The sequence below is a fragment of the Nycticebus coucang genome, chromosome 10 (genome assembly GCF_027406575.1).
Source record: "Nycticebus coucang isolate mNycCou1 chromosome 10, mNycCou1.pri, whole genome shotgun sequence".
Lineage (NCBI taxonomy): Eukaryota > Metazoa > Chordata > Mammalia > Primates > Lorisidae > Nycticebus > Nycticebus coucang.
The window spans coordinates 36,210,899-36,231,396 of NC_069789.1; the positions used below are offsets into that span (position 1 = coordinate 36,210,899).

A 20,498-nucleotide genomic window follows, 5' to 3' on the forward strand; every position below is an offset into this window, starting at 1 on the left:
TGGTGCCTGTGGCTCAGTGAGTAGGGCGCCAGCCCCATATACCGAGGGTGGCGGGTTCAAACCTGACCCCGGCCAAACTGCAACAAAAAATAGCCGGGCGTTGTGGCGGGTCCCTGTATTCCCAGCTACTTGAGAGGCTGAGGCAAGAGAATTGCCTAAGCTCAAGAGATGGAGGTTGCTGTGATGCAACGGCACCCTACCAAGGGTTACAGAGTGAGACTCTGTATCTTAAAAAAAAAAAAAAATTCTAAAACTCACCTTCTAAGTTTAGGCAGTGGTACTGGCTCTTCTTGTATATGCAGGGGTGTCCAACCTTTTCTCTGCCACACTTTGGAAGAAAAGTTGTCTTGGGCTTTATGTTAAATACACAAATACTAATGGAAACTGATGAACAACCAAAAATATAAAGAAAGGTCTATGCATAATTTCTGTGATCTCTGCCATCACAGATAAGCAAAAAAGTCCTGACATAATCCACATGAAGCCCATGGGCCGCAGTTGAACACTCTTGTTAGCTTGGGGTCATTTATAATGTGTTATGAAATATTTGAGTTGTTGGAGAAGATTTTCTTTAATAACATTAATAGGTTCCTACTAACCAGTGACCTAAAATGGATTGAAATGTGTATATGTTACAGTTATTTTTCTGGTCTAAATTGATTTGACATCTTTTTTCAATTATAATTTAATTTGAGATTTTAAAAATACAAAAGTAGTTCATATGTACAACTTTTCAAAATTGATAATGATAAAGGAATATTTAAAGGCATGTGTTTTGAATGAAGTCATATAATTTAAGGACTGTTAGGTCTCTACTTTAGCAGAAATAATTAGGCAGGGTACTCCAGAATATAGACCTAAATTGATTTTATTATATGTGTTTTTTTACATTATTACACAGATTTCATTTCTTTTCATTCATTTCCTTGACTCTTTGCATTGTTCAAGCTGCTAGCCCTAGTGTGGTCCATTACTCTGTGATGTTTTCATTTGTGACTGTAATTCTTTGATAGATTTAGTCATCTGTGTTAAACTGGTTTTTAAAAACTGGTTAAGAGGTTTTCAGAGGAAAGAACTTAGTAGATGAGAGACCCAAAAACTCCCTTTACAGATGTCTTATTGCAGCCTTTCACTTCAGGGAAACATTTCCAGCCTTTGCTGTGCCTTACTTCACAGGACTCCATTGCACTGTGCTGCCTCGTGTAACAATGTCCAAGTGTGTAAGTTTTTGGTGGAGTCAGGAGCCGCTGTGTTCGCCATGACCTACAGTGACATGCAGACTGCTGCAGATAAGTGTGAGGAAATGGAGGAAGGCTACACCCAGTGCTCTCAGTTTCTTTATGGTATGTGATAAGTAGGAGTCAATGTGTTATAAGGATATAATATAAGTATTTTTATTATTTGGAAAGAATCTTTTGTGTTATATATACATAGTCCTGAGCATTGAAAATAGGATAGCCTTGGTCACAGATAATAATACCGCTTCTGTTTGTATCCTTGAAACGTCTATTGTCAGGGCCATCTTAAACTACAGATGCACCATCTGACCTACTGGTGTTAATGGCTTTTGACCAACAAAAGATGCTCTGTTGAGGCTTCAGCACTTACCCAGTGGTGGTGTATCTGTGCAAATAAGTAAACAGAATCCACCACCACCCACCACCACCCCCCGCAAGATAATCTGGAGAAATGCAGAATCATTATAATAATCCAAATGGTCCCAGTTTTCCTAGAAATCAAATTTGTCATAAAGTAAAATAAAAATAGGGCGGCGCCTGTGGCTCAGTGAGTAGGGCGCCGGCCCCATATGCCGAGGGTGGCAGGTTCAAACCCAGCCCCGGCCAAACTGTAACCAAAAAATAGCCGGGCGTTGTGGCGGGTGCCTGTAGTCCCAGCTGCTCTGGAGGCTGAGGCAAGAGAATTGCGTAAGCCCAGGAGTTAGAGGTTTCTGTGAGCTGTGTGAGAGAGCCACGGCACTCTACCAAGGGCGGTACAGTGAGACTCTGTCTCTACAGAAAAAGAAAAGTAAAATAAAAATAACATATATTTTAGAGCTACTTTTTTTAACTCTTTTGTTTCCTTGATTTTATGACTGTGATTGCTAGCGTTAGATCTATACCTAAATAAAACATGGATTTGAAGTTTTAGATGGTTACATGTTGGCTGGCATTTTTACTTACAAGGCTTAGAAGTTGAGATTAATTTTCCTCTTCAGTTTGACCTGAGAAGAAATGGGGGAGGAGGAAGGACAGAGACAGTTGAGGACGTCCAAGACCTCCATACTGCTCAAGCTCTTAGAAACTCCTTTACCAGTTTATTGAAAGACCCCTGAAGTTACAGACGTATGCCTCTGCCTTCTGTATTTAACAGTTTTCCCTGTCTTCATGCATGTTTCAAAGCTCTAGGTGAGAAGGGAAGGGACTAGAGTGAGAACCTCAAACTTCCAAGTTTTTTTCTTTATCTCTGTCAACTGTTAGTTTTTATTGTTGACATTTGTTTGCTTTGAACTACAAGCCATAAGATATATAGTAACATAATGTTTTAAAGTTGACATGACATATTAATATACATTTGCTCTATTAAATTTATTAATCATTGAGCTATATTTATGTGTGGGATATTGTAGCAACCCATATAGCCTATGGGTAGGAGGAGTGAGAGTTGTAAGAAATACCTGTATAGTTCAACAATGGAACACCTTGGTGAAAGGGGCATGGAGAGGGATTTAGCTCTCCTAACCAGCACCAGAGAGCTTGCGAGATGAGAGCATTACTGACTTGGCAGTCTTTCCACCTGTGGTGTTGAGAGGCATGAGATCAGCCTTATATTAGGCTGGAGGAGCAGGAAGTTGGGAGTGTGCGCAGTCTATCACAGACCTGCTTACTCTGACTGTGTCACTTCTTCTGCCTGCAGAACAGGAGATGATCTCTGCTGAAGATCACTAAACTCTGCTAAAGACTAAGATCTATCTTTCTAAAAAGACTGCTTTACTCTCAAAGACTCTCTCCCTTCAGCTAAAGTAAATAGCCCTCAGGCACTTAAGAGCAATTGTTTCTGAGCAAGGTAGCTTAGTGATGGAGACCAACCAGTCTCCTGGTAGGATATGATTTTTAAAAACATTAGGGATAGTTGGTCAGAGATTTTTTTTTTAATTTGTGAAGTATATCCTAGGTATCCAGGGAGTTTATGACACAGATGTGCAGTTTAAATAGTAACAGTAATAGAGTAAACACAGTGAGGAATCATGTACCCAGCTGTCTGTCTTCATCCAGACGTCCCTTTCTGATGTGGCCCTCTCATGGGATGACTGTTACTTTGAAGTTCAGCATTCCTTGTTTCTAAAAAACAGTCACAGGGCCGCACCTGTGGCTCAAAGGAGTAGGGCACCGGCCCCATTTACCAGAGGTGGCAGGTTCAAACCCAGCCCCAGCAAAAAACGGCAACAAACAAACAAAAAAACCAGTTACATCATTTGTATATGAATCCTATAACTAATATTTTTCATTTTCCCTGTTTTTAAGTGCTTATGTAAAATAAATCATACTGGTGCTTATATGGCCTTTTTTCATTGAACACTATTTGAGATTCACTTGTGTTGCATGTAGCTACAATTTATTTTCGCTGTGCTGTGCTATTTTCCTTCCTTCTTCCCTCCGTCCCTTCCTTCATCTGCTCACCTTCCCTCTGTTCTCCTATGAACGTTTTTGTGCTTGTCTTCTGGTGAATATCTATTGCCAGGTTGCAGTAATGCACATTTAGCAGAGAGTTCTTGTGATTCTTGGGTGGGTTTGGTCACACTTTTTTTTTTTTTTTTTTCTTTTTTTGGTTTTTGGCCCATGCTAGGTTTGAACCCGCCACCTTGGGCATATGGGACCGGCGCCCTACTCCTTGAGCCACAGGCGCCGCCCCTCTTGGGTGGGTTTGGAATGAAGTCTCATCATGGCTTTAGTTTGCATTCCCCAAATGACCAATGATATTGAGCATGTTTTTAGGCCCCTCAAATTTTAAAAGTAATTTGCATAATCTGCAGTTCTTTTTTTTTTTATAATCTGCAGTTCTTAATCTAGTAAATAGCAGAGTAATAAGAAATTTTCTTCCATTTCTAATAATTTCTTGGAAGTTGGCACTTGAACTATTATTTTCAGTATTCTAAAATATCTAAATCTCTCTCCTATCCCATTCTCATCCCAAACAGGTAGTACATCTGACTACTTTAAAACTTTGTAGACTTTTATATCAAGTTGTATTGTCCTTACCAGTCTGTCATGCTTTGTGTGTCTTATTTAAATAGGGGGAAAGTTGGAAATTTATTTGACCCTTTACGGAAGAACTTCTTTTGGAAAAATTTGTTCCAGTTTTATCCAGAGAGAGAGAAAGAGATGCTGTGTGCCATATCTGTTAATTGATACAGGAATAATATAATTTCATAATTGATAGTTTAGTGCTCACATAAGTTGAAAACTCAGACTATGCAAAAAGAAGCAGATATATTCCTGACTTCTTAAAATCAGGAATTTTAAGAAGCGGGGAGGGTGGTGCGTGTGGTTCAGTGGGTAAGGTGCCGGCCCCATATACCGAGGGTGGTGGATTCAAACCCAGCCCCGGCCAAACTGCAACAAAAAAAATAGCCAGGCGTCGTGATGGGCGCCTGTAGTCCCAGCTACTCTGGAGGCTAAGGCAAGAGAATCGCCTAAGCCCAAGGATTTGGAGGTTGCTGTGAGCTGTGACAGCATCGCACCCTACCGAGGGTTAATAAGTGAGACTAGGTCTCAAAAAAAAAAAATCATAAAGGGGAGACAGTAATGAACTGTGAATTGCTGAGAAGGTCATCATCTAATTCCTTTCCTTCTCACTTTCTTCCTTATCCTGCCCATTGGTGACTGTTACTTCCTGTTAGCATTGCCCTTTAGGATAGGAAGGTATAAATGGAGAAATGTAAAGAAATGTAAAATTTACTGTAGTAGCTAATTTGTAAATCTGTTGTTCTATAAAAGAGGACTTTTGAGGATTTTTCCCTCTCCAGTTTGTGAATTTCAGCATCTTCTAGAATTCTGATTCTCATTATTCTAGAGTTGACTGTATATAGATTTTTATATGTCTAAATGCCTTTTTTTTTTTGGACAGAGGCTCACTTTGTCATCCTCCATAGAGTGCTATGGCGTCATAGCTAATAGCAACCTCCAACTCTTGGGCTCAAGTGATTCTTTTGCCTTGGCCTCAAGTGATTCTTTTGCCTTGGCCTCTTGAGTAGCTGGGACTACAGGCGCCTGCCACAAAGTCCAGCTACTTTTAGAGTCGGGGTCTCGCTCTGGCTCAGGCTGGTCACAAACCTGTGAGCTCAGGGCAACCCACCTGCCTTGGCCTCCCAGAGTGCTAGGATTACAGGTGTGAGCCATCGTGCCCAGCCCTTAAAATGCCTTATTTTTGCATTCTAACATACTTTATAATTTTTTTATCTTTCTCCATTGGGAAATTGATCAAAACCACTTTAATAGATATAGTACTTTGGATCTTTTTTCCTGTCTGGTCTGAGTTTTAGGTAAAGAATGAAGTAGTGTAGTTAAGAGTACCTTAGTCATTACATTTAGGTGTAAGGTGAAATTTGACAGGCATATCATTCACTTTTTTATTATCCTAGGCTCAAATAGGTTTTTTATTTTTGCAAAGCTTTTGTACTCTGAATAAGGCCAGTTTTGATAGATGCTTATAACAGTGCTAGATTGGGAGCTGCTTTAGAGATGGTAGCAAGCCTTGGTGTGATTTTGGTGTGTTCCCTGTACTTACGCTGTTGGCCTTCTAGTACACCTTGCCCCTCACCTTGGGATGTTTAATTAGTAATTCTGACATTCCAGCCTGTATTTAATTGCTTCCCATTTTGTTTCCCATAGTTAAAAGTTCTAAAGAGTGGTATACTCTGAGTTACATGTTCTATGCTGTGTCTTACTGTCGATTTTAGGAGTGCAGGAGAAAATGGGCATTATGAATAAAGGACTCATCTATGCACTTTGGGATTACGAACCTCAGAATGATGATGAACTGCCCATGAAAGAAGGAGACTGCATGACAGTCATCCGCAGGGAGGATGAAGATGAGACCGAGTGGTGGTGGGCACGCCTTAATGACAAGGAAGGATATGTTCCACGCAACTTGCTGGGAGTAAGTTACTCCAATACTTACGATACTTTCATGTGTGTCAGAAAGGGGCTTTGCAGAACTGCTGTGGATATAGTGTACCTCACTGCCCTTTGTTAATAAGAGATAGAATTTAAAAATTTTGATAATCTTAGATTTAAACTTGTAGCTATACTTTCAATGATTCAATAGCATATTTATATTTTTGCCAGCTCCTACAGATCCAGGGTCCTGCCTACATTTATAAAGAAACTAGAGGCTCAGTGCCTGTGGCTCAAGTGGCTGAGGCACCAACCACGTACACCTGAGCTGGCGAGTTCGAATCCAGCCTGGGCCCACCAAACAACAATGACGGCTGCAACCAAAAAATAGTTGGGCATTGTGGTGGGCACCTATAGTCCCAGCTACTTGGGATGCCGAGGCAGGAGACTTGCTTGAGCCCAGGAGTTGGAGGTTGCTGTGAGCTGTGATGACATAGCACTCTACCCAGGGCGATAGCTTGAGGCTCTGTCTCAAAAAAAAAAAAAAGAGAGAGAGAAAGAGGGACTTTACCTAACAATTGCAATCAGTGTAACTGGCTTATTGTACCCTCAATGAATCCCCAACAATAAAAAAAAAAAAAAAAGAGAGAGAGAAAGAGGGACTTTACCTAACAATTGCAATCAGTGTAACTGGCTTATTGTACCCTCGATGAATCCCCAACAATAAAAAAAAAAAAAAAAAAAGAGAGAGAGAGAGACTAGAGATAACTGCATACTATGATCAGAATTAAACTTAGGACATTTGAAATAAGTCTTAAATCCGTCTACATCAGGATTTGTAAATCTAATAGTTTAAATGGGGCAAAGGGTAGGATTTTTTGTTTTTTCTCTATTTGATTTAAATTTCATAAAAACCCAGAAAATAATAGAGTCTCACCTACAGCTTCAAGGCCACACCTAAGGATCCAGAAGGCCACAGGTTCCCCACCCTTGGGGTAGAGTATGGTCAGACAGAGGAGAGGAAGCTGGAGTAACACGTTCCAGGGTTTTGTGTTAAGCTCTTTTGTAGATTCATCTGTTCTCTTGTGCAGTTGTATTTGCACAGGGGATGTGTTAGGTGTGTGAAAGAGAGAGAAATAGAAGGATGATGGAGAGACTGAGATAAAAGTATAAGTTAAAACTGCTTATAAGACTCACCTTTGGTGAGGAGGACTTGAGGGAAAGCAAAGTCTGGTGTGATATGGCATGCACAGTGTTTAGTCCTGGGCACCGGCTTCCATGTCCCTTCACAGCCGCCTGCAGTACTTACTATCCAGGCAGCTGGCTGCAGAGGGAAGGCAGGAGGCTGGGAGGATCCTGCCCTCTAAGATTATTGTCAGGATAACACAGGGATCTCGTATGGAGCAAATGGCAGCATTATTCTTGGTATTCTTGTCAAGTGCCAGAAAACAGACATGAGCCACTACTCTGGCATCTAGGAGCCTGCCTGTGAGTGATCCCACTGCCTAGGCTGTATTTTTCAACCATTTTAATCTCACTGCACACTTGAACCTATAGTTAGACTTCCATGGCACACTTAAATTATGTTGATAAAAAAAAAAAAAGTAGAAAAGAAAGGATATACTGACTGTTTTGAACTTCTTTTTTTTTTTTGGACCGGGCTGGGTTTGAACCCACCACCTCCGGCATATGGGACCGGCGCCCTACTCCTTGAGCCACAGGCGCTGCCCTGTTTTGAACTTCTTTTGAAAATAATTTAATTAATAATCTTTAAAAATTTTCGGGGCACACCTAAGATCCCCTCACGGCATACTGGTTGAAATCACTGGCCTAGGCCTTACTTTCTATGGGGTTTCTTGAGATGAGTACAGTGTTGGGACCTGGCTGGCTGGATGCTGACCAGCGTCAGTCTGACTCTGACTCTCCCTTCCCTGTTTTGGTTTGTCTCACCTGTGGAGTAAGTGACTTCAGACATCATGACTGCTGCCTTCCTGATAGCAGAATTTACAGTGAAACAAACATTCAGGGTTTAGACAGTATTTACTTCTGTGATCATAATTGAATTTATAAAGAATAATGAAAGTGAAAAAACTTAGGAAATGGAGCCCTTTTTCAAACAAAAAGCTTTCAGATTACCAGAGAAAAGTAGAAACATAAAGGTGGTTCTCTTTCAAGGACGTCCCTTAGCTTCTACACTGTCGCAGTCTCTTCTCACGCGGCCTCATCTAGTAGATAACAGTTGATAGGAAATTAAAGCACTTTTGATTGATTATATTTTCTTATTCAGGAAGGGCTCTACCTTCTTAGAACTAATTGCTTATTTGAGCCTTTTATTTTAATTTTTGTTTTAAACTGACAAATAAAATTGTGTATATTTATGGTATATGACAGGATGTTTTGAAACCTGTGGAATAGCTAAATCAAGCTAATTAATACATGTCTCACTTCACATAGTTATTTTTTGTGGTGAGAACATTAGAGCCTATTTTCTTAGCAATTTCCAAGTATACATTAATGTGTTGTATAGCTGAGCTCTTGAATTACTTAAAATTTCTAACAAAGAGGTCCTGTTAATGAAGCAGGGGATTATTTGTCCCCAAGTATGGAAGCAGTTGGTTAGAGACCCTGAGTCTTGTGTGTGTGGCTCTCAGAAATTCTGAAATTAACAGTCTAGCCCAAAGATTTTCCTTTTAGTCCTAAATTTAGATATTCTTAGTCCTTTGGAAATCTTTTCTAGTTAGAAGGGTCCTCTACAGAACCTTTTTTTCTTTCTTTTGATGTTTTTCCAAAAAATTAAAAGTGCATACATGTTGGATTTTTAGTCTGGTCTGAACTATGAGTCTAAAAAATCGCATTAGCTAAATATCTTTTCTAAGATAAGAAAATAGTCTTTTATTAGTCTGGCTCTGCTTTCTTTCAGTAAACCAGTTTTTTCTCTTGGAGGGCTTTTGTTCAGTTTGTCAGTTGAATTACTAGTTTGCATTGCTCCTGGCTTCAAGAGTGGAGACCTTGCAACCTTTGCTAACACTGTACTGTCTCCTCGAGCTCTTGTTATGGAAAACACAGAAGGACAAAATTCTAAAGAAAAAATTCCACCTATCTTGCCTTAAGTTTGTAGACTTTTAGCCTGTGGCATTTTGTTCCTGACAGTCTCAAATCCCATGACACAATGTTATGTCCATTGCAAGTAAAGTTAAAAGAGACTTCAGTTTCATGTCTTTCTTCTGTGCTAGTAGAAGCTCACAGTGCTGGCACGGACAGCATGTTGCAAATTGCCTTTGTCTCCCCTGTTAGACTTGATTTATAGTTCAACATGCTGTATAAATTGCTTCCCTGCCTCCTAGAACTGTTGTGCATCTATCATTGCTCCATGATATTGTCACAATGGATGGATCCTTGTGATCTCTGATTGTCCTTTGCAGTCTGGCTGATTAAAACATTGCTAAATGTGAATCTTTTGTGTACTTTGGAAGCTCTGGGTGCTTTACATGCCGGAAAGAATGCTTTTCTTACTTTGATTTCCTTCCTGACAACTGTCCCTAACCCCTCCATTATTTCTTGAAAATTTGTTGTACTCCCACACATCTGTATAGTAGGTAAATATTTTTTAACTCTCTTACAGCTGTACCCAAGAATTAAACCAAGACAAAGGAGTTTGGCCTGAAACTTTAACAGCATTTTAGTTAATGAAGATTTGATATCTGTTATCACTAAAAAGAAGAATACACTTGTTTTTGGCAAAAATTTCAAAAGACTTGTTTTAATGACTGTGTAGCTTCAAAGCAGTGAAGAATGTCTCTGGAAGAAAATGAAGGATTAAAGATTTCACTACTAGAGGACAGTCAGCATGATGAAATGGAATTTACAAGGGAGCAGACCATACTGTGTTGGAGCAAAGGTGTTCCATGTAGCACTCAGAAAAATATACAGTGATAATCCTGTTTTCTATAAAAAATAGGATGGGTGGTGCCTGTGGCTCAAGGAGTAGGGCGCTGGTCCCACATGCCGGAGGTGGCGGGTTCAAACCCAGCCCCGGCCAAAAACCACAAAAAAAAAAAAAATAGGACGTTTATTGGACTGTTGGGAAATCGGCTTCATATCCTGCTTAGTGGGCATTTTTAGCACTTGCTTGTATGCCAGGAAGGACTAGTGCCATTATGGCACCATCTCTGATGTTCCCCTAACACCAGGAGTCCCTCGGGGGCCTGTATGAAGGCTGGATGGTGCCATATACTTGTATATTATCAGCAAAGAACTGTCAGTTGGTTGTCCATGAGCAATAACTTTATTGTATGAGTTCTTGTAGCATCTTAAGGATTTTACATACATTTGAAATATTGAAACTAAGCTATACTTTCAGTAGTTAGACTTAGAATCTTATTTGTAGGCTGAATTTGAATTTATATTTATTGTCTTTTGTATCTCGATAATTAGAGACTTGGTATAGACTTACCCATAACGTTTGTCAAGTTCATAGCTAGCTTTAAAAATAATTGTAATAAATTAAACTTTTTGACTGTAAATTGTTCACTAGTTTTTATCTTTAATTTTCATAAAGAGACCTTGTTTAAAGGTCACAAGTTGGCTGGGTGTGGTGGCGGCTCATGCGTGTAATCCTAGCCCTCTGGAAGGCTGAGGTGGGTAGCTTGCTTGAGAGTTTGAGACCAGCCTGAGCCAGGGCCAGAGTGAGAAAAAAAAAAATAGCCAGGCGTTGTGGCAGGCGCCTGTAGTCCCAGCTATGTGGGAGGCTGAGGCAAGAGAATTGCTTAAGCGCAAGAGTTTGAGGTTGCTGTGAGCTGTGACACCACAGCACTCTACCAAGGACAACAAAGTGAGACTCTGTAAATGAATGAATGAATGAATGAATGGATGAATGTCTTACCCAGCTGAAAAATAACAAACTGCCTAATGTAAATGTATGTACTATAATAAGATTTCTTTAGCAGCCAAGTGATTAAATGTATATGTTTTTCTTTGCTTACTTTAAAAAACTCTCTGTTTTGCATTTCATGAGTTTGGGGAGTTTTTAAATATTTTGTTTTATCTTTTGTTAAAATGGGGACTTGATAAGTTGCAGAGGCTGGTCATGAACTCCTGGCTTCAAGTGGTCCTCCTGCCTTGCCTCCCAAGTGTTGAGCCACTGAGCCTAGCTGAGTTTGGGTGGTTTTTGGTATAGAACTAAGTTTTGTTTTTTAAAAAAAAGATCTTAGAGATCATGGTGATAGAAACCTGCTTTGCACTTTTTACCTAGAACCTCTAACGGACTGCTTTAGTGTCCTTATTTTATTTCAAGTTCTTCTTGATTTGTGGAGTAAAAAATCATGTGCACGAAGTCGCCACATTGTTTTATTAATATGTTGCCAAGTTCATCGTTTGTTTTGAAACCCATTTGCTTAGGGGAACTATTGTATTTAATAGAAGATACAAATTAAAAACCAGTAATCACTCATTTTCACAAGTAACATTTCTAACAAGGAAGGTAAATGAAAGAACATACCATACCTTTCAGGTAATGAAGAAGGAACAGCCTGAACTCAACGTCAAAAGACCCCAGTGTGGCAGGCAAAATTCCAAAGACGCCCCTTCTATCCTGTTCACTGGTTATTCAGTCTAGCACTAATTTAGGTACAGTAAGTCCTCACTTAATGTTGACATAGGGAACCAGCAGGCCCTGCTCACTAAGGAGTTACAAGGCTCAAGCTAAGGTCCCTGATAAAATAGGAGGCAGTCGCCTATAATCCTAACACTCTGGGAGGCCAAGGCAGGTGGATTGCTTGAGCTCACGAGTTTGAGACCAGCCTAAGCAAGAGCAAGACCCCGTCTCTACTAAAAAATAGAAAAACTGAGGCAAGAGGATTGCTTGAGCTCTAGTTGGAGGTTGCTATGAGCTATGATGCCATGGCACTCTACCCAGGGTGACAGCTTGAGACTGTTCAAAACAAACAAAAATGGGAAGCATTGGGGAAACTGACCAAGATGGCAATGAAAGTTACCTCTGGTTACCCTCACTGCTCAGAATACACTAATAATAATTCATTAGCATGCTAAGAGAAATTCCCACCAAAACTGTGACAGTTTACAAATGCCATGGAAACTCCTAGAAGTTACCTCAGAGGAGAGACCCTCAATTTCAGTAATTCCTTACCCCTTTCCCAGAAATCTTATGAATAATCCACCTGCTTAACATAAAGTTAAATAAGTATAAAATAAGACTCTGTGTTCTTAGAACGGGCACTCTGTGCCTGAGGAGGAGCCTTCCTTCTGTTCCTTTGTTACTTAATAAACTTGCTTTTGCTTTACTCTGTTGGCTCACTTTTTTTTTTTCTTTTTGAGACAGAGTCTCACTATGTCGCCCTCAGTAGAGTGCTGTAACATCACAACTCACAGCAACCTCAAACTCTTGGGCTTAAGCTATTCTCTTGCCTCAGCTTCCCAAGTAGCTGGGACTACAGGTGTCTGCCACAACACCCGGCTATTTTTTGTTGCAGTTGTCGTTGTTTAGCTGGCCCAGGTCAGGTTCGAATCCTCCACCCTTGGTGTATGTGGCTGGTGCCGTAACCACTGCTATAGGCACCGAGCCAGTTGGCTCACTCTTGAATTCTTCCCCATGGGAAGAACTATTTTTATTTTATTTTATTTTGTTTTTTATTTTTACTTTTTGAGACAGCCTCAAGCTGTCACCCTGGGTAGAGTGCCGTGACATTACAGCTTACAGCAACCTCCAACTCCTGGGCTCAAGTGTTTTCTCCTGCCTCTGCCTCCCAAGTAGCTGGGACTACAGGTGCCCGCCACGACACCTGGCTATTTTTTGGTTGTAGCCATTGTTGTTTGGCAGGCCTGGGCTGGATGCAAACCCACCAGCTCAGGTGTATGTAGTTGGCACCTTAGCTGCTTGAGCCACAGGCGCTGAACCTTTATTTTTTATTTTTTGAGACAGAGTCTCAAGCTGTTGCCTTGGGTAGTGTCCTTCCTCACAGCAACCTCAAACTCTCGGACTCAAAGCGATTCTCTTGCCTCAGCCTCCCTAGTACCTGGGACTACAGATGCCTGCCATAAAGCCCGGCTATTTTTAAGAGAGGTCTCGCTTAGGCTGGTCTCGAACTCCTGAGCTCAAGCAATCCGCCTGCCTCAGCCTCCCAAAGTGCTAGGATTACACGTGTTGAGCTACCCTGCCCAGCCTGTTTTTTTGTTTGTTTGTTTTTTAGCAGGGCCTAGGCCAGGTTTGAATCCTCCACCCCCGGTGCACAGGCTGGTGCTATACTGCTCTGCCATGAGGGACTTTTCAGATTTAATTAAGTTTAGTAATCAATTTACCTTAAAATAGGGTGATTATCTTGAATTACCTGGGTGAGACCAGTGTAATCGGAAGATGCCTTCCTTCAAGGCAGAAGAGGAAGGCAGGAGGCTGAGGCAGAGGGAAGTGCACATGGGAGCTGAGAAAAACCCCAGCTGAAAGCCAAAAAGGACATGGGGTTCTTGGTCCTATAAGCCAACTGAACACTGCCTACCTGAGCCTGAATCATCCTCGTCTCTAGAAGAAATGTGTCAGTCTAATGAAACTGGTGTTGTACTTCTAGTCTACAAAACAGTGCAATAATGGTTTTTTGTATGTTTTTTTTTGGAGACAGAATCTCACTCTATTGCCCTTGGTAGAGTGCTGTGCCATCACAGCTCACAGCAACCTCCAACTCTTGGGGCTTAAGGGATTCTCTTGCCTCAACTTCCCAAGTAGCTGGGACTAAGGCGCCCACCACAATGCCCAGCTGTTTTTTTGTTGCAGTTGTCGTTGTTGGTTAGCAGGCCCTGGCTGGGTTCAAACCTGCCAGCTCCAGTGTATGTGTTTGGCGCCTGGTGCCATAACCACTGTGCTACAGGCGCCAAGCCAATATTGGTTATTTTTCAAGCCACTAAATTTGTGTTATTATGTTACAACAGCAACAGGAAACATATTACATGGATTCTAGTCTAGAACTGTTTGGTTTACTAATCCATCCTGTGACCTTTCCTGGGATCCTTATTTTCCTAATCTGTGGAGTTTCATACCATTGCCACCACATGCTTCAGTTGTTGAGGAAGACCATACTAAGTACTACCCACGGAAGTACTTGGTAAATAGAGAATTACACAAATGTATGAAAAAGGAAGATGTGAAAATTAGAAAACTGGGGCGGCACCTGTGGCTCAAGGAGTAGGGTGCCAGTCCCATATGCTGGAGGTGGCGGGTTCAAACCCAGCCCCGGCCAAAAACCAAAAAAAAAATAAAAAGAAAATTAGAAAACTGATAGTCTCAGTTTTATATTTCTTAATCTCAGGATGCCGTTTTTTTTTTTGTAGAGACAGAGTCTCACTTTACTGCTCTCGGTAGAGTGCCGTGATGTCACAGGACTCACAGCAACCTCCAGCTCTTGGGCTTCCGCGATTCTCCTGCCTCAGCCTCCCAAGCAGCTGGGACCACAGGTGCCCGCCACAACGCCCAGCTGTTTTTTGGTTGCATTTCGGCCGGGGCTGGGTTTGAACCCGCTACCCTTGGTATATGGGGCCGGCGCCCTACTCACTGAGCCACAGGCGCCACCCATGATGCCGTTTGTTTTTATTCTCCCTATTTGTCATTTTACTTGTTTTATTATTAAAGTTTCCTTATATCAAAGCTTCTTATGGAAATATTTAAAAACACAGAAACAGTTACAAGTCATGGGGAAAGACCACTCTAGAGACTAGAGGCATCATTCACACGGGCATATTTCTTTTTTTTTTTTTTATTGTTGGGGATTCATTGAGGGTACAATAAGCCAGTTACACTGATTACAATTGTTAGGTAAAGTCCCTCTACACGGGCATATTTCTTTGTTGTCTTTTTTTTTTTTTTTTTTGAGACAGAGCCTCAAGCCGTCACCCTGGGTAGAGGGCTGTGGCATCACAGCTCACAGCAACCTGCGACTCCTAGGCTCAAGCAATTCTCCTGCCTCCTCCTCCCAAGTAGCTGGGACTACAGGCGCCCACCACAATGCCCAGCTATTTTTTGGTTGCAGCCGTCACTGTTGTTTGTCAGGCCTGGGCTGGATTCGAACCCACCAGCTCAGGTGTATGTGGCTGGCGCCTTAGCACCTTGAGCCACAGGTGCCAAGCCTGTTATCTTTCTTATCTATTTTTTTTTCCTGTAGTTCAGAGTGAACTGTTTAAACAATTCTGTATTCTCTTGCTTTATGCTTGACATTGTATCATGAATCTAAGCCTGACTTTTTATGGCTTCATAATATTCCATCACATAATTTATTCACCCATTTCTCTAATGTTGAACGTAGCTTACTAATGGCTTATTGTTTTCCGGTTCTTGTGACATACAGTGGATGCTATGGATGTGTTTTTATGGTAGCAGAATTTATAGATTTTTTTTTTTCCAAAAAAAAAAGAATAAAGCAGTGGGAGAATGGACTGTGCTAAAAAGGGGAGTGTGTAAACTTGTGCTGTGCTCAGATTCTAATGGCAGTGGAGCCGCTGGGGAATTTTACCTATGGGAGACAGGGAGCACCACACGGAAGGAGTCGGAGGCATCAAGAGAAGCAGCCAGAAGGAACCTGGGGAATGTAAACTGTCAAAACGGGCAATCGCGAATGGTGTTAAAGACAGCAGAAAGGTCCAGGGAGATAATGGCTACTATGTTTTTATAGGATTTAGCATTTGTAGGTAACTGGTGATCATAAAAAGCGGCAGTTTAAGAGCGGTAGGCAAGGCTCAGCGCCTGTAGCTCAAGCAGCTAAGGCACCGGCCACATACACTAGAGCTGGCGGGTTCGGATACAGCCCTGGCCCACCAAACAACAACAACTACAACCAAAAATAGCCAGGTGCTGTGGCGGGCGCCTGTAGTCCCAGCTACTTGGGAGGCTGAGGCAAGAGAATTGTTTAAGCCTGGGAGTTGGAGGTTGCTGTGAGCTGTGATGCCACAGCACTCCACCCTGGGCCACAGTTTGAGGCTCTGTCTCAAAAAAAAAAAAAAAAGCAGTAGGCAGTTAACGGAAGAGTCTATAGGAAATGAAGAATTGATATCTAGCCTGATATCTACCCTGGAGGAAGGGGAGGTCATGGCAGGGGGAGTTGTGAGATTAAGTACACCGTAGCGTGTCGGCACTTAGGTATATTTAAATGCAGTGGGGAAATACCTGTGGAAAGAATACCTAAAGATAGACTGAGGAGCTCACAGAGGGCCTAACCAATAGGCCTGAGACTGCCCTTCAGAGCAGAGATTCAGGGAGGGGAGCAGTGAGGGTTTAGGTTAGGGTGAGTTCACACTGGCTCAGAAAGTTGAGGTTCACTTTACTTACCTATGTTGAAAATTTGCAATGATAAGCACGAATCTTACTTCTTTTGTTAATGTTGTCTTTTATATTGTGACCATAGACTTTTAAAAGTAGAAAAGTGAACTAGGTTAGCTCTATGGAAGCAAGGGCAACAGGAGGCATGTGGCACCCGGCACGGCAGCCCAGGTTTGGAACATCCTCTGTGGGCTAGGAGGGGCTGCCTCTCTGTCCCCTCTGTACCTGGTTTCTGCCGACTCCTCCATTCCCTCAGCATCTAAAGCTGATCCTCCTGCCCTCCCTCCCTCTCCTGCCAGCGTGATGTGTGTCATCCACTCTCAGCACCCTCCATTCCTTCCTCTCTGGGCCTTCAGCCATACTCCCTTGACTACCTTCTATCCTGAGTCAGCCCTACCATCTACCACTCCATCCTGAGACCTGTGCAGCTGAACAGAGAAAAAGCACGGACCCGAGGGCACTGGGACCACTGCATGTTCATGGGCTTCATCCTCTCCTGTGCCCTTAAGATCCACCTGGAAGCCAGAAGAACTTGTTCGGGAAATCCATTTTATCTTTTCAGGAATGTTAGGGTGGCATTTGTGTATCTCAAATCATCTTACATTTTTCCTGTTTTTTATGATTTCCTCAAGGAGTACCAGCAGCAGACCAGTGATTTAATCTGCATGTTTTCTCAGCTCCCTTGCTTGTTCCTGACACCTGTAGGAGTTGGCTAAAGTGAAATGGGGTGGCAGGTAGAGCAGGGAGCTCCCTGAGAGACATGTGAGTCTGTGTACCTCCCTAAAGCAGACCAACAAGCAGGGGAAACCAGAGCTGCCCTGTTGTATGGTCAAATTATCAGTTTCTGTATTGGATTTTTCAAACATTTCATGGTTCAGTATTTTAAGTAAGATGCCTTTTCCTGGCCAGTTGCAGTGGCACATGACTATAATCCTAGAACTGGGAGGCTGAGGCCGGTGAATTGCTTGAACTCAGATCAAAACCAGCCTGAGCAATAGCAAGACCCCATCTCTACTAAAAATAGAAAAACTAGCTAGGTGTTGTGGTGAGCACCTGTAGTCCCAGCTACTTGGGAGGCTGAAGCAAGAGGATTACTTGAGCCCAAAAGTTTGAGGTTACTGTGAGCTATGATGCCACAGCACTCTACCCAGGGCAACAGAGTGACACTCTGTTTCAAAAAATGAAAAGATGCCTTTTCCTGGGCAGTGCCTGTGGCTCAAAGGGGTAGGGCGCCAGCCCCATATGCCAGAGGTGGTGGGTTCAAGCCTAGCTCTGGCCAAAAAAAAAAAAAAAAAAGAAAAGATGCCTTTTCCTCTGAATACATGAACAAGCAACTCACTTGTTAAAGGAGAAACAAGCTACCTTTGTGTGTTCTCATAAACCGGCCTCTGGGGCTACCCTCCAAGGAAGGAAAACACAGCATGGTGGGACTGCTTGGGGTAACTCTTTATTTAACAGTACAATTGGAAGAAGATAAGGCAACAAGGCAATATTTTTAGAACGTTGCTAGCATTTTTCCCAAGGTAAAGCCAGGAAACAAGCTTGTGCCATTTCCTCAAGAACTCTTAAGTGATGTCTCCTCTAATTTGGACAAATACCGATGGTGGTCATGTTCATAAAGTTTTGAGGTGGCAACAGCTTGATTTGTCTTTTATCATATTGGTTTGCAAGTTGGAGTCCTGGTTTTAGTGTGCTGCTTCAGCTGATCAAGAGTAGAATCTTTCTAGTATTTATAAGGTGAAATGCATAAGATATGGTCAAGGACTAAAAGGAGTGATTTACTGTTACTAATCAATATTGTATAAAACCTGTCGCTTGTTTAACCAAGTGACAGAGATTCCTTAGATGCCTTGACAAGATTTATTTCATAACGCATTATATTACCCGGTTTGCTCAAGGGAAGCGATAATACCTGGACTGCTGTTTGGTAGATGCAACAGCTACATTTTTAAACTTGAAGTTGCTTTAAATATTCCCAGCAAGGGCCTGTGTCCTTGGAAATTGACTTAATGTTTGCTCAGTTGTTAAATGCCTCCCTGCATTTTTTTCCTGGTTTAATATTGCTATAAACAGGAAAGTTTGGAAAAGTTAAAAAGTATGTACTATTTACAGATTTAAAGCTTTCTTTGAGGGTTAAGTGACTCACTTTCATTTAATATAATAATATGCAAATCTTTATCTTTATGTGAAAGTTCTATCTCCAATAGACAGTATCATTATTTTCAGCTATAATCATCAGTTTAAGTAAATGTTCCCCTAGTTTCAAAGTTCAGATACAAAGTGTTTTCTCTGTGGAAGCTTAGTCCTTAGCTGATTTTCTGTCAGGAGAAGTCTTCCAGCACATTAGTTACAACTTCAAAGTACTGAAAAACAGAGCCACTGTGAGGAAGAAAGAAAAACAAGTCAGCTTAGTGACAGGTTCTTAAATTAAAGGCTATTTAAATACCTATAGATTATTCTGAAAAACTGTTGTACCAGAAAAGCTGATCAAGGGCTAAAAACATCAGTGCACTAACTTGTCTTTTTTTCCTACTTAATTTCTAGTATCTGTCTTTAAAGGTCAGTAGTCTGTGTGTTATTTGAATCAGAGGTCATGAATCATATTACAAGGTTGATGGCACTCTGCTCCTCTGTTGCTTGTCTATACTAAAAATCTAGCCAGGCATTGTGTTGAGCACCTGTAGTCCCAGCTACTTGGGAGACTGAAGCAAGAAGATCTTTTGAGCCTAAGAATTTCAGGTTTCTGTGAGCTATGATGACACCACAGCACTTTACCCAAAGCAACTGAGTGAGACTCTGTCTCAAAAAAATAATAGTAATAAAATAAATAAATAAATAAAGCAGGTCACTCAAGTTAACAGTCTTCCCGCCCCATGCCTCCCCACCCCCATGACCAACCCCTGACATACAGAGATAATGTCGAGCTGTATAGTTCCAGTTTTCTCAGGGTCTAGCTGCTTAAATATATCTGTGGAGGGAGAAAAAGAGGATGGCAGAAGTGAGTGAGCTGAACTAGTGATCACATTATCCTCGTCTGTAATTTGGCAGCTGCTTTCACTGAATGACCCAGCTACTTCTTCCTTTTCTCAAAATTACTCAAGAGGGATTTTCATTCTCAACAGCTGGACAGACCTGTTGCTGCTTCGGGTGATTTCACCTGAGGTGACAGGCTGCTTTAACATCGGGAGAACTGACATGTCTCCTTCCCCAAATAGCCACTTACTGAATAGTGTTTCCAGGCGAACCAAACACCGAACAAAATTGTCAAAATCAATGGTGAGCTGGTCATCTGCAAACCGAGCAACGATGACTTGGTGAAGTTGACAGGGCAGCTTGAAACCTGAAGTTAAATGAACAAACAAAGCAATTGCTAAATATTGGATCACACCATTCAATTCATAGGCCATGGAACTACATGGTGTTTTAAATGATGGCTCTGATTGCTTTCACCTTTTGTACACTTTTCTAGGGAACTAGTTTTATTTTGCAAAGACAGTCCCTTCTGTTTCCAAACTGTTCACCTACACCCTGCCTGTTCCCTTGCTAACACATAAGAGTTTTCTTGCCTGTTTCTATTTCCGTGGTTGTTTGTTAACCATGCCTCCTTTGTCTGTTTAGCTCTGAATCAACTGAGACCAGTTTCTTCCTGGATATATGTGGCAGAAGCTGGTCACAGTAAACTAATACTCATTCTCCCTCTTCCCATAGTAAGATGATTTTTAGGGGCCCATGGCTGCCTAGCATCAAGACTGCAGCTTCCCTTTCACCACCTGGGGCCTTGTTACAAGGTCTGGCCAAGCGGATGTGTGAGCAGAAGTGACAAGGAGCTCTTCTGTCAGTCTGCTGGCAGCATGTGGGCTGATGGCAAGCTGTCCCAGATCCCCTAGATGAAGGCAATGTTTTTAAGGGCTGATAGGCAACATGAGAGGAGCCTGGGCCCTGACAGTAGGGAGCACCATCCCAGCTTTGGACTGTTGGGAGCTTGGATTGCTATTCGAGAGAAAGATGCACCTTATTTAAGCCACTATTATTTGGGAGTCCTGCTGCAGCATTATATCCCAGCTAATAGAATG

At 41.8% G+C, this 20,498-nt stretch overlaps 2 protein-coding genes across 7 annotated transcripts in view; one reads left to right on the forward strand and one right to left on the reverse strand.

Annotated features, from left to right (window-relative positions):
* TP53BP2 (tumor protein p53 binding protein 2) overlaps nt 1-12,427 on the forward strand; it is a 125,524-nt gene extending 113,097 nt beyond the window's left edge. For all 6 annotated transcript variants that reach the window (XM_053605336.1, XM_053605341.1, XM_053605339.1 and 3 more), the window contains exons 16-18: nt 1,177-1,343; nt 5,957-6,156; nt 9,736-12,427. In XM_053605336.1, coding sequence (XP_053461311.1) covers nt 1,177-1,343; nt 5,957-6,156; nt 9,736-9,777 — 409 coding nt within the window. In that variant the 3' untranslated portion in view covers nt 9,778-12,427. The remainder of the gene's footprint in view (nt 1-1,176; nt 1,344-5,956; nt 6,157-9,735) is intronic.
* A 5,423-nt stretch (nt 12,428-17,850) lies between these two features.
* The window catches only part of CAPN2 (calpain 2), a 68,368-nt gene continuing 65,720 nt past the window's right edge, over nt 17,851-20,498 (reverse strand). The window contains exons 19-21 of the mRNA XM_053604890.1: nt 19,649-19,765; nt 19,335-19,393; nt 17,851-18,804 (exon numbers count right to left, since the gene is read on the reverse strand). Coding sequence (XP_053460865.1) covers nt 18,781-18,804; nt 19,335-19,393; nt 19,649-19,765 — 200 coding nt within the window. The 3' untranslated portion in view covers nt 17,851-18,780. The remainder of the gene's footprint in view (nt 18,805-19,334; nt 19,394-19,648; nt 19,766-20,498) is intronic.